Genomic DNA, 14495 nt, shown 5'->3' on the forward strand with positions numbered 1-14495 from the left:
TTTTCCGAGTACCTCCCCGCTCGTCCTGAAAGATTCGGGACGCGCTGCGGAGCGGGGAGCTGCAGGGGAGAGCGGGGGAGATCTTTCTCTCCTCTCCCGGCCGCTCTCCCCTGCTCCCCGCTGCGACTCACCTGTCAGCAGCGGAGCGCCCCGAATCTTTCAGGATGAGCGGCGAGATACTCGGATAAAGCAAATTACTCGGACGAGTAGTGCTTATCCGAGTACGTTCGCTCATCTCTAGTCCTTAAGTAAGTTGTCTTTTAGCTTCCAATTATAGCCCCTGTAATCCTGTCTCCTAGGTCTAAGCTCACCGAACACTGGAGCATGATCGGACCAGATAAAATTGCCCAATGAGCATTTAGGAGAACCATCTAATTTGTGTGAGACAAATATGTAATCTATTCTGCTGTACAAATTGTGGAAGCTCTAGTCCCTGGTGGAAGGATAAAGGGTTCTCCATAGGTCAACAAGATGGAGACTCGCCAACAATTGCTTAAGTCTGCAGATGGCTGGACGAGGAGTGAAGGAGCGCCCGGAAGGTGTGTATAGGAGCAGATCCAGTGCTGTGTTGGAGTCGCCACCGGCAATGATGGCCGTGTTTTCTGCAAATTCCGCTAGTCTCCGGAGTGCTCTAGAACCGAAAGAATCCTGTTCTTGATTGGGAAAATAGAAATTAGCCAGAGTGTAAATATCATCCGACAATTTTAATTTTAGAAAAATGTATCTGCCCTCCTTATCTTTTTCGGTTGCTATAATCTGGGATTTAAGTGATCTATGAAAAGCAATCAATACGCCGCAAACTTTGCAGGTAGGGTGAGGAATGTGATACCAATAGGGGTAATATCGGTTATGACAGCTAGGTGTATTAGCTGATCTAAAATGGGTCTCCTGGAAAAAAGGTTATCAGAACACTCTCCTTATGAAAACCATATAAAATTAGGTTCCTTTTTCCTGGGCTATTAAGACCTCTGGCATTACAGGAGTTTGCCGTCAGCGACGCAATTGATTACACACTGGGAGAGGGGAGGACTGAGGACTTTATGAAGTGACCGCCCCGTTCCTTTATGATTATGGACAAGTAAGGGGAAAGAGTTAGGAGGGAAGAGAGACCAGAGGAAAAACGGGGGAAAGTAGTAAGATAGCATTTAGACCGACAAACAATATAGAAAATAAAGGAAATTAATGACATCAAGAAAACTCTTTGGTTGGTTGGAGCGGGACCCTAGGCCAAGGAAAGCCTCGCTCCCAAACAAATGTAAACGCGTAGCAGAAAGGGCTACGAAGGTATACAGCCACTGTTAATGCAACAACTAGTGCTGCTGGCCTAGTTTGGGGTAGACCCGAGCCTAAACTTCGGACCTCTGTTCCCCCCAAACACTGACATCATTATCTGGACCCTCAGGAGGGTATGTCTGCAGAGATGTCAAGAGTGTTATAACCGTCTGCTCAAGGGCATGAACAGCAGCCAGACAGGACCGGGAGGGAGAGTCCACCCCCCCAAAAAGCAATGTTTCCCGGCCAGTCCGGCCATACGCCACTCCTCTCTTTCAGAGGCATCTGGTCTGGAGCATCAACTTTTGGCCAATCCGGGATTGCTATCATTGGGAGATCTCCGGGACCTCTGAATATACCTGTATTTCCAGCTTCTCCGGCTTGTAACTGAAAGGGGTAACACCAGTAGTATGGAATGTTCTGGTCTTTTAGGGCCGCTAAGATTGGTCTTAGAGCTCTGCGGAGTTGGAGGGTTCTTCTTGATAGGTTTGGAAGTACGAGGAGGTTGTTGTCCTTGTAAGTTATGGGGCCTCTTTCTCTGATCCTCCTTAACAAGGCCTCATTTTCTTTATAAAAAAGTGGATCCTGCACACGACATCCCGGGGTCGAGCGTTTGGATCCTAGGGATCTGTGAATCCTGTCAATTCCCACCAGATTATCGACTGCTCTTTTAAGAATATCTCCAAAGCATTTTATTGCCCGTTTTTCTAGACGTGCTGGCTCCACCTCCTTGCTCAAGCCCCTAATGCGGATATTATTTCGTCTGTTGCGGTTTTCTATATCGTCAAGTTGCGTCAGGATTAGAGATGAGCGAACGTACTCGGATAGGCACTACTCGTCCGAGTAATGTGCCTTATCCGAGTACCGCTGTGCTCGTGCTCAAAGATTCGGGACGCGCTGCGGAGCGGGGAGCTGCAGGGGAGAGCGGGGAGGAACGGAGGGGAGATCTTTCTCTCCTCTCCCGGCCGCTCTGCCCCGCTCCCCGCTCCGACTCACCTGTCAGCAGCGGAGCGCCCCGAATCTTTGAGCACGAGTACAGCGGTACTCGGATAAGGCACATTACTCGGACGAGTAGTGCCTATCCGAGTACGTTCGCTCATCTCTAGTCAGGATGTTAGAAATTTGCAAGGATCGGTCTTGTAGAATGCAATGGTGTTCAGTGAACTGAGACTGGAGCTGTAATTGCACTTTCTCATTCTGCAACTCTGACGTATATACTTGATTTCTGCCTGTAACGCTTCTATTGCTTGCATTTGTGAGCTGGTAGCTTTTGACAATAAGGCATCAATCTCGTTTCTTGTGGGAATGCTTCTCAAATGAGCCTTCCAATCCCAGCCATCATCTGTAGCTTTTACTGCATATGCTCTTGTGTGCCTGTGGACTGCTGGGCCTTTTATTTTAAGCGATTTGAAGGCTGGAGAAGGGGGATCCAGAAGTTCTCCAGAGTCCCCGTAGGATTGGGCTTCTGAGGCTCTGTGTGGGACACCTCTCTCCTTATTAACTTGGAGTTGGGACTGGGGAGGTGATTCTCCCTCCTGCCCTGCTGGGAGCAGTGATGTACATTCTTCCCTCTCCCCCATCTGGGAGCCGGGCTGACACAAGCTCGGCTTATGTGGCTGCTGGGTGCGGAATGCTTAGGTCCCAGGGGCCAGGGAGTAGAGGGTCCACCGCTGGTGCTCTCACTGGGGAGCTCACTGACCTGGGGAGGGCTTGAATAGGCCTCCTGGTGTCCCAGTTCGGTGGGCGGCCTTCCCGTAATGGCAGGAGCGGGAGGGGCCTGCCTCAGGAGTCTTTTTGGGCTGCTGCTCCGTCGCTCCTGGAGGTCTGGGAAGCGGTGACGAGTGTTCCGGAGTGGAGGGGGCTGCTGAGAAGCTGCGGCCGCAGTGCCGGCGCCAAGTGGAGACAAAGCCACTACCCCCTGGTCTAGCGGCGGCACCATTTTGGGACCTGCTAGAGCTGTTTTCCATTTTGAGAAGTGGGCCATGTAAGCGTCCAGGGGGCCCATTTCTTCCCCTCCTGGTGTTCCCCGGTCTCCAGGCTGTCTGGTGCGTCCCATAGAGGTTGAGTGATGTCTGTGGATGCTGAGGATAAGAGTGGATAGCCAGGGTTCAGCGGTAGCTCACTGAAGCAACTCACAGTCCCATGTCTCAGGTTACACCCCCTTCGGCTAGGCGGCTTTTAAGGTATGGCCCGGCCACTGGTTGGGGTAGCCACTGGCTGGCAGTTTCTGTGTAGCCAGGCGTGTTCTACATGAGGTCACATGACTTGGTTGGTACCGCCATGGGCATGTAGGTATTGGCTGTCGCGCGTTCTATTGTGTTTGCACAATCGTGTTTCCCACCTCACCAATGGCTATGTGCCCCATTCCTAGGTGCCATGGCTCTACCTCCTCCTGCAGGTTGATGGAGTAGTATTACTCTCCAATCTACTCCTACTCAGGAGGGCGAACGCGGTCAATCTTAGTGTGAATCTGGTCCTACTGAGACCTGTGGTTCCTCCCATATGGGGAAAAATACCTGCACACGGTACAAGATTTACACCGAGCTACAGGTTATCTCATGTGGGGAACAATGGTATTCGAGTTAATTGACTTGTGGTACCATATATGCACGCTCCAGACCAGGTTGAGCCTACTTTATCGGTAGCTCCTCTGTTGCCCCTCCTGCAGTTCCCTGTAGCCAGCCGTACTGCAGTGTTTGAGTCCAGGATGAAATGCGGACAGGGGCCGGCCAGAGCCACATACCAAGTGCGCTCTCTTGACGTAACAAGATTTGCATCCAACAGAGAATACGGGTTGAGCCTCGCCTGTTGCCCTGCTGCAGTTCCCTGCAGGGATTCTTAAAGCAGTGTCTGTATCCAGGATGACATGCAGTCAGGGGCCAGCCAGAGCCACATACTATGTGCGCTCTCGCTGCAGTACGAGGAGATATCCGGTCGGAGAATATCTTGCCTTTACAAACTACGGTGTTTGTACTAATTGCCAGCATGGCTCCGGCCTTGCTGAGATCTGGTGTACCCTTGATGTAGAATGAGTACTCACACAGGGAATCCCCAGACTCATCGCTTCGGCCGTGCTGACACCTGTGGTACCCTTCATGTGGAAGGAGTACTCGTACAGGGAGCCTCTGGACAAACCGAGTTGAGCCTTGCCTGGCAGCTAGCTCACTGAGGGGTGCCACCTGCAGTTCCCAACAGGCAGCCTTGGCGCAGTGTCCGTGTCCATGACTGCAGGCAAGAAGCACGTGCCATGTGCACTCTCGATGCAGTACAAGATTGCATTCAGCCGTGTTCAGACTGGTTATCAGCAATACTCCGGTCTTGCTGATATTAGTAGTTCCTTCCATAGGGAAGGAATACTGGGCACAAAAAGTCCACGGACATATTGCTTTTTTTCTACACTCCGGAATGGGGGAGCCATACCTGATGGCTAGCTTCCCCTATGGTGGCCTGTCTGCACTGTCCTTGCAGGCAGCTTTAGCACTTTCCTCACTTACAGGAGTATACGTGGGCTGGGGCCCCATACTATGTGCACTCACGCCGCTATGTGGGATGGACATCCAGTCAAGAAAGTGGTAGCCTGGGGGGTGCCTAGGGGCGGTAGATCCATCTACTAGCTCCCCTCCGGTCAGCTCTGACATGCCGATCCACTATGGGTCCAGTCCTTCTGCTGGCGGCCTTGGAACCAAACCAGCAACTGTGGCTTTCTAGGAGCACTGGGACGGCAGACTCAGTCAGCCGTGTTAATGCACACATGGGTCACTGATGTCGAACGGGCCTCGTATTCTCCCCTATTAGGCATGTTCTAGGCTGCTGCCGTTAGGAGTACTCTGTAGTCAGAGCACTCTGCGACTTCACTCCTACAGCATTTCTCCACGTAGCCTTCCTACGCAGGTAAGAGCGCGGACCACGAGATAAGCATTTAATCAGACGGAGTTGGTAGCATGCTGTGATCCTCCTGCAGGATTGCTAGCAGGAGACCGTGAGATGGTATATACTAATACTGTTTTTTCAATTCTTAGCGCTCACCCTCCCAACTCTGGAAGATTTTGCAAAAAGACCAGCGAGGCTCAGATTCAGCAACTAGGTCGCCTGTCAAGGGGCCCCAGTGCTTTAGTTTTATCCCCTCTTTCTGATGGTGCTGATGTCACGTTCGGCTCGCCCAGTCTACTCGTGTCTCTACTAAGCGGGATGTGCTATTGGGCGGAGGTTCTTTGGTCACCCTGGCTCTCCGCTGTTGCTCCTGACAACACTGGTGGAGCCTTGGTGTTCTGTGGTGGTTTCCTCGCACTGGCCCCACTTCCCGGCAGTGCAGGGTCACTGAGCCAGAGACCCCATATGTTCAGGCTGTGTTACGGCACATATTTCTAGAACGGGTGCCTGATTTGAAGCTTCTTGGGAGTTCCCCTTTTTTCTCAGTAGTAGGCTGGTTCTCGGTCCCCCTTTTTGCTCTGTCTCTGAGCGTGTGAGATGCCTAGGCACCTATTTGTGGTTAAACAGCTGCTTTCGCTTCTTGACATGCGCTGCTTATATATTTCCACCCCTTGGGTTCTGTTCTTGAACGTTTCAAGGTCGAAGCCATGCCCCCCAATGAAACGGGCGAGAAAGACATTTTAGGTAAGTTCCTTACAAAATCTAGTTTTCCCCAGTCGTCTCCACGACAGCACCAATTAAGATTGCCTCCTCCTGATAGGACAGGAACACACTGAGAGGTTAAAAGCTCCCCCCCCCCCCTTCCCCACTTTCCTCAGTGTCTTCCTGTCCTGCCAGGAGGCAGGATCTATGAGAGGAGCTGGTGGAGAAGCCAGCCAGGATTACTTACAGGTGGATCGGAGGGCAGTGGCTCAGCCTGTCCTCCCTTCCAAGCCAGACGACTCCCGGGACGCCACTTGGCGTGGTAACCCCCGGGCCAGGTTCCTCCCGCGGCGGCCCATGGGGGGTGCAAAGCGGGAGCCTCAGTCCCCCTCGTCCTCCCTGCAGAAGTTAGAGCGCGGTGCTCCAGGAAGCCCTTCGACAGCGGGGGGCGGGGCGCCGCGTCACGTGTCCAGCGCGATGACGTCATCGCGTCTGCATCAGGCGCGGAGGGGGCGGGGCTTAGCGCAGGAGTGCGAAAATTAAGAAAAAATAGGAACCTGAGAGAAGCCAGAACAAACCAGCACTACAGGTCGCAGGGTGTCTGCAGCACCGGTATAGTAATGAGTGCTCCAGCCCCAGAGACAGCTGAAGCCTCAGCCTGCGGCAGAAAATACAATGCAAATATCCAGTGTATTGTGTATGGAAAATTGCATATTTACTCGCAAAAATGCTTTATTTGTCAGGGGGATAAAAAAGACACCCCCCCCCCCCAAGAACAAAACTCAGAAAATGCGAGATAAAACTGCCAGCTACGTACCAGAGGCCTCTATGCAAGGCATGTGTAGCTAGGCTAGTTAAAGAGGAATCGGGAGGACGTTAGGAAGCTGGTAAAAGAAGAGGTTAGATCAGCCCTAACGTCACAGCTGGCGCCGCCAGCGAAACACCAGAAAAGGGCGTATGTTCCTGACGAGCCTTCCGACTCCGAGAGTTCTATCGGGTCGGAGCAAGAGGAACAGGCGGCCGAGGAGTCCTCAGATTAGGAGGACTACAAAAAATACTTATTCCATCAGGATGACTTACTGGAATTGATTAAGTCAGTCAGGGCTACACTAAAAATGGAAGAGCCCAGAGAACCACGTACCCTACAAGATGAGATATTTGGGGGACTAGGGGAGAGGCGCAAGCATACCTTCCCTGTCCACAAGAATATCACCAAAAAGAGTGGAGCCGCACAGTTAAAAGATCCCATGGATCGCAAAGCTGAGGGCCTTCTAAAGAAATTATGGGAGGCAGCGGCAAACATACTTAGGCCAGGGATCGCAGCCACTTGTGTGGCGCGAACTCTGGGGGTATGGCTACAACAGCTACACCTAACCAATAAGACGCCGAGGGAACAGATCCTAAATTCCCTTCCGATCCTGCATATGGCAACAAATTTCCTAGCGGACGCCGCGGCCGAAACTGTCAAACTCTCGGCGACAGCTACAGCCCGGTCTAACTCAGCCAGAAGAGTGTTATGGCTGAAATCGTGGTCAGGCGACCTAGCCTCAAAAAATAAGCTATGCGCCCTCCCGTTCTACGGCTAGCTTTTGTTCGGACCGGACCTTGACAAGATTCTAGAAAAGGAGTCCGACAAAAAGAAGGGATTCCCGGAAGAAAAGCCACAGAGAGGGAAGACCTTCTTCCGGGCCCCAAGGCAACAGCCAGAGGCCTACCGAGGCAAGGGCAAGACAGGCCGCTGGAGTTACCCCAAGGGGGGCAGAGGAAGGAACATCCTCTTTAACCCCCACCAGGGGGAGCCAAAGCAGAGACCCTGACGCCATCCCCATAGGGGCAAGGCTGGGGGGCTTTGTGGATCAAGGGGCCGCGATTTCCGAAGGCCCATGGATCCCAAAGATCTTAGAGCACGGATACCGGATAGAGCTGGTGTCCCTCCCCAGAAGAAAATTCATTATCGCGGGAGGCTCCAAACAACAGTTACACCTACTAAAGCAAAGCGTTGGGGACCTGCAACAACTAAATGCAATATCCCCCGTACCGCAAAACGAGGAAACCCAGGGCCATTATTCCAGGCTCTTCCTAGTAAGGAAACCCTGTGGGAAACAGCGGATGATAGTGAACCTGAAACCTCTGAACACCTGCATCAGATACAGAAAATTCAAGATGGAGTCCATCTCCTCAACGATAAAGTTGATTCCCAAAGGAGCCTACATGGCATCTATCGATCTAAAGGATGCTTATTTCCACGTACCGATCCATGAGGGGTCCCAGAAATACCTAAGGTTTGCAGTGGATATGGGCAAAGGAATAGAGCACCATCAATTCAGATGCCTGCCCTTCGGGATCTCCTCAGCACCCAGAATCTTCACCAAAATTATGGCAGAGGTAGCCGCCTACCTGACGAAGTCGGTCCTAATAGTACCCTACCTGGACGATATTTTAATAATAGCAGAGTCCAGAGAACTCCTAACGAAACACCTGAGGATAGTGCTAGAACTTCTCCAATCCTTAGGATGGATCATAAACTGGGAAAAATCCAGCCTAGATCCCGACAAACAGAAAACGTTTCTGGGTATAATGCTCGACTCAGAATCGCAATGCTCCTGCCTACCCGAGGAGAAAATACAAAAAATCCGACGGCTAGTCAAAACCTTTTTACGGAGACGATTATGCACAATTCGGGAAGCCATGTCTCTCCTGGGAAACTTGACTTCACGCATTCCAGGAGTGGCATGGGTCCAGGCTCACACCAGAGCCCTGCAAGCCTCAGTTCTATCCACGTGGGACAAAAAAGCAGTCCTCTCTAGGGACAAGAATGTACATTCCAAGCGCGGTGAAAACATGCCTGCGTTGGTGGGCATCCCCAGAGAACCTGCGGAGAGGGGTTCATTGGCTACAAAACCCAGCCACTCGCATCACAACGGATGCAAGCTCCTGGGGATGGGGAGCGCATGTGGGGAACCAGTTCTTTCAGGGCCCATGGCCTCAAAGGACAAAAGAACAGTCCTCAAATTACAGGGAACTATAGGCCATATGGCAGGTCCTACAGCAGTTAGGGAACTCGCTACGGGACCAGCATATAAAGATACTGTCAGACAATATCACCGCGGTCGCCCATATACGACACCAAGGGGGCACAAGATCTCCCGCTCTGCAAAACATCACACAGAAGATTTTCCACTGGGCAGAGGGCCGGATCCTCTCGATCACGGCAACCCATTTGAAGGGGACGCTAAACCAAAAAGCGGGCTTTCTCAGCAGGAGGCAAATAGACCCAGGAGAATGGTCTCTCTCCCTGAAAGCATTCAGAATCCTGATCAACCAGTGGGGGGACCCCACAATTGGACCTGTTCACAACCAGGGAAAATGCCAAAGTAAGCAATTTCTTCTCCCTCCAGCCAGGAGATCGTCCGACAGCAGTAGACGCCCTAGGCCAAGACTGGGGAGAGGGGCTGGTGTATGCCTTTCCTCCTATACCGTTGATCCCCAGAGTCTTACAACATTTCAGAACCCAGGTATGCACACTAATCCTGGTGACCCCCTTCTGGCCCAAAAGAAGCTGGTTCGGTCTTGTAGCAACATTGAGCGTCCAGGACCCAGTCATCTTACCTACCTGGACAGATCTTCTATCGCAGGGGCCACTGAGCCATCCGAGCCTAGACAAGCTCCACTTAACTGCATGGCTCTTGAGGAATCCTCACTAAAAGAGAAGGGATTCTCAGAGAGAGTAGTAGAAACGTTAATGTCCAGCAGAAAAAAGACTACCCACCTTATCTACCAGAAAGTTTGGAGAAGGTTTTCCTCATGGAGACAGGGAAGGGATCGTGGGGATTCTATCCCGAACATCCCTCTAATCTTAGAGTTCTTGCAGGAGGGCCTAGAGCTGGGCCTCTCTCCAAGCACCCTGAAGGTCCAGGTCGCAGCCCTTAGCGCCATATGTGACACAAAGGTCGCAGACAACAGATGGGTCAACAGGTTTCTAGCAGCAGCAACTAGATTACGGCCTAGGCCCATAAATCTTTTTCCAGACTGGAACCTTAATTGGGCTTTAAGGGCCATGACAACGGTACCATTCGAGCCGATCGAAGCACTACCCATAAAAATGCTTACTATCAAGACCATTTTCTTAGTAGCCATCACCTCCGCAAGACGGGTTAGCGAGCTGCAGGCCTTGTCCATTCGCCACCCGTTCCTGAAAATCTCGGACACCAAATTAGTATTTAAAACGGACCCGGCGTTTATGCCAAAAGTAGTATCACATTTTCATAGGTCCCAAGACATAATAATCCCCTCATTTTTTAGTAAACCTAAAAACGAGGAAGAAAAAACCCTAAGCTGCCTGGACGTTAGGAGAGCAGTCCTAGGCTACATAGAGGCGACAAGCCACTGGAGGCGGGACGACAACTTGTTCGTCCAGTTCAGTGACCCAAATAAAGGGAGCAAAGCAGCAAAAAGCTCCATAGCCAGGTGGATCCGCCTGGCCATCATAGAGTCCTATAAAGCCCTCAGGAAGGAAATCCCTTTAGCTCTTAAAGCCCATTCTACAAGGGCAGTAGCATCCTCATGGGCCGAACATAGCTCAGCTTCGGTCGAGCAGATATGCAAAGCCGCAGTCTGGAAGAAACCCCACATGTTTGTTAAACACTATAGGGTAAAAGTGCAGCAGGACGAGGACATGGCCTTCGGCCGCAAAGTCCTCTCGGCAGCAATCCCACCCCAGGGAAACTTTAGTTGGTACGTCTCAATTGGTGCTGTCGTGGAGACGACTGGGGAAAAAATGGATTATACCTACCTGATAATCAGGTTTCCAGTAGTCTCCACGACAGCACCCGTACCTTCCCCCCCTAAATTGATAGAAAAGAAACTATATAATATAAAAAAACATATATATAATATAAATTTTAAAAAAACACGGTTAAAAGAAGAAAAAATAAATAAATTTAAGTTGAGCTCCTACCCCAGCAATTCGTTAGAATCCACTGAGGAAAGGGGGGGGGGGAGCTTTTAACCTCTCAGTGTGTTCCTGTCCTATCAGGAGGAGGCAATCTCAATTGGTGCTGTCGTGGAGACTACTGGAAACCTGATTATCAGGTAGGTATAATCCATTTTTTTGTCGGACCTGGTCATCCAACGATGTTTAAAGCTAGGAAGCCGTCCTCGTCGAGGGTGTATCATCGCGTGTGCAGAGGGATTGTCCTTTGGTGCCAGGATGGGCTGGAGATGGGGTTCAGCCTCAGTTACCTCAAGGGACAGATTTCCGCCTTGTTTGTCCTTTTTTAGCGCCCCTTGGCATTCAGGTTGGCTTTGCGTACTTTCCTGCTGGGAGTCTCTCACACCACACCCCTGTTTCACTCCCTGGTACCACCTTGGGATTTGAATTTGGTCTTGGACGCCCTACAGGCTCATCCGTTCGAACCATTAGCAAGGGTACCATGGCGGTTATTACCCTGGAAGGTAGCCTTCCTGGTGGTGCATACTTCCCTCTGCAGGGTCTCCAGGGTCACAGCGAAACCACCCTTTACCGGGTTCTACCAGGATGAGGTTGTATTGCATCCGGCTCCTTCTTTCCTCTCCAAGGTGGCATCGTCTTTCCATTTCAATGAGGACATTGTGCTGCTGTCGCTCTGTCTGTTGGTAGTCCACCCAAGAGGACGAGCTCTGTATGCTTTAGACCTAGTGCGGGCTCTGAAGATCTATTTGGAACAGATTTCATCATTCAGACGCTCTGATTCTCTATTTGTGATACCGGAGTGTCCAAGTCGTGGTCTCGTGACCTCCAAACGTCGCCCTCTCACGCTGGATCCACTCAGTGCTGGTTAAGGGCTACCAGGCTATGGGTAAGACACCGCAATTTCGGGTGAGAACACACTCTGCCAGGGCAGTGGGAGCCTCATAAGGCGGTCAGCAAGGGTGTAGGGGGGGGGGGTCTTGGTCGTCTCTACACATTTTCTCTAAGTTCTACCGACTTCACACTTTTTGCATCAGCCGACTCTTCACTAGGCAGAAGGTTACAGATGGCTGTAAACTGACTGCGTGCGTTGGGGATTTTCCTTCTTCCCTCCCTTGGAGACTGCTTTGGAACGTCCCGTGGTCTTGCTGTGTCCCCCAATGACACGAGCAAGAAAATAGGAATTTTTTTTCTCACCGTAAAATCTCTTTCTAGTCTCGTCATTGGGGGACACAGCACCCACCCTTTCTTCCTTGCTATATGACACCGTGCTTTGTCCTGGCCAGGACCCTCGTTCTGTAATTTACACATGGTGCTGTGTTTTCATTACAGTTAGAACCTTTGTGTCATATTGCAATCTATAGTTTTTTCCGTTCCTGCATGGCTGCTGGCATACAAACTGATTAGCCGGGTGTCGGCAGGGAGGGATATAGTCAGCGGCGGAGCTAACACTTTTTGTGCTTAGTGTCACCTCCTAGTGGCAGTAGCTATATCCCATAGTCTTTGCTGTGTCCCCCAATGACGTGAGAAAGATTTTACGGTGAGTAAAAATCCTCTTTTTCTAGTACCAGGTGTGGCCTTAAAACAATACACCATATATTAGTGGCATGACTGCTTGCAAATAGGTAAAGCATACAAAGCGTGCCAGTCCCACCGATTAACTGCAGTGCTCTATCGAATAAAGGCCAGCTGCTTGTCCTGTGCTTCAAAACTGAGGGAACATTGGCACCCCAGGCTCCCCCAGCCAATAAATGAGGTTTTGGTTAATATTTTGGTCAAGCTCTCGCAACCCATATTGTTCTATGAACATGGCATTAAATATTTTGATGGAAACATTCCTTTTGACCTATATTGATATTTTATGGCATTGTATAAGTAGCATTTCCCTAATCTGAGAACTGAATTAGGACATATAATATATTAGGAATAGCACGTCGAGGAAGACTAGAGTAATGTGTTCTACATACCACACTTTTAGAAAAACGTTTGTGATATGTAATACATAAAACATTCAATGTAAATTAAAATGTCTTGGAGTTATGTAATGTCCCGTACATTACTTTTGTGTTATGTCTTGACAGATTCTGCCACAAGAAAGAAAGGGAGCTGAACTAGACTACCGAAAAATATTTGGGAATGAATGGCTAAAATCGGGTGGAAATCAGAACAGTGACATGAATAATCCATCTATGGAGTTTCTGATAGAACATCCTCGATACAGTGAACTTCTAGAAAGTAAGAAATACTCCTGTTGGAATTTTTTCCTAATTCACTATATATCTGGAAACAATAGAAAGTAAACTTATGGGCACAGAAAAACCACAGAAGTTGATTGTGGGTCTTACTTTTAAGATGCTCTGCATTGTGCTGTCCATGCATTATTAGCACTGATAATGCTTCAGACAAATTGACTAGTAGGTGTTAAATTGCTTCTCAAAGTAAAGGCCCATTTAGATGGGACAAATGTCATGCAAACGATGCCCGACACTCTTCACCGCATACACTCGCTCCCATGCTGTTGCACGGGAGCTAGTATCCCTGGCTCGCTCACAGGCGGTGGGGAGGCTGCAGGAGATTTCACTCCTCGCTCTTCCCTGCCCCTCTCCAATACTGAACCGCTCCTATTTACACCGAACAATCATTGTTTATGCAGCGTAAACGATGGACGATGAGCTGAACGGCTTATATGTTAAGTGAATAGAGAGGGGCGAAGGAGAGCGAGGAGTAAAATCTCCAGCCACCCCGCTGTGAGCCAGCGATACTAACTCCTGTACAGCAGCACGAGATTGAGTATGTGCCGGGACCAGTGTCAAGCATTGTTTGCCCGACATTCGTCCCGTTTAAATGGGCCTTTAAGCCCCATTTACACGCAATGATGATCGCTCAAAATTCGTTCAAAAGATAAGGAGAATGACCGTACTTTATGCAAAATTATCGCTTAAAACTAATAGGTATTAATGCCCATTAGCACTATCGGCTTCATTTGCATGCAAATGAGCCTCCCAGAGCTGTTGCAGAGCTCAGTAGGAGGTCTCAGCTCTTTAATTAGCTCTATTGTTCAGCCAGTGGCTGCTAAGGGAAAACAATGTAATCTCTTGCTCCTGTGGAGATAACAGCCTGTGGGCTGTTTTCAGCCATGGACTGCACAGAGAATACAATATTATCTCCTGCTCCCAGCCTGTGGTCTGAACTATGGTTTTTATGCTAAACTAAAAATCGTCACTTTTCAAACAAAAAGTGCATGATGGTAGCATTTACACACAATTATTATCGCTCAAAAGCCATCATTTTAACGAATTTTGAGTGATAATTGTTGCGTGTAACTGGGCCTTTAGATTTTTGTTTTTTACTTGTGATCCACATACAATAAAACCTCCTATATTCTCCTATTCTGGCTCCGAAATTAACTTAAACGACTTCTTTAATGTTTCCATTGTAAACAGAATGCGACTGTCTGACATTGTCAACACTGAGTGCTCCGTGTCAGAGTAGAGACATGCCCCACTGAAGTAGGGAATAGTAATATTCCCTATTCCTCATCCCATTAAGGAAGGTGAGGTTTTTATTGACAGAGTAGAAGAAAATCTTCAAAATGTTAAAGAAAATAAATGTCCAGTGCACCTGCAGAAGCAGAGGAATGGAATAATGTGACCCAAAGAAGCAGGAGGATCAGCAGTCAGCCTGCACCCATACTGCTCTGGAA

At 49.7% G+C, this 14495-nt stretch overlaps 1 protein-coding gene across 9 annotated transcripts in view; it reads left to right on the forward strand.

Moving 5' to 3' along the window:
- Positions 1–14495, forward strand: part of TBCE (tubulin folding cofactor E) — a 193279-nt gene that overhangs the window by 152309 nt on the left and 26475 nt on the right. For all 9 annotated transcript variants that reach the window (XM_066596011.1, XM_066596009.1, XM_066596008.1 and 6 more), the window contains one exon: positions 12874–13027. In XM_066596011.1, coding sequence (XP_066452108.1) covers positions 12874–13027 — 154 coding nt within the window. The remainder of the gene's footprint in view (positions 1–12873; positions 13028–14495) is intronic.

This window comes from Eleutherodactylus coqui, chromosome 3, assembly GCF_035609145.1.
Source record: "Eleutherodactylus coqui strain aEleCoq1 chromosome 3, aEleCoq1.hap1, whole genome shotgun sequence".
Lineage (NCBI taxonomy): Eukaryota > Metazoa > Chordata > Amphibia > Anura > Eleutherodactylidae > Eleutherodactylus > Eleutherodactylus coqui.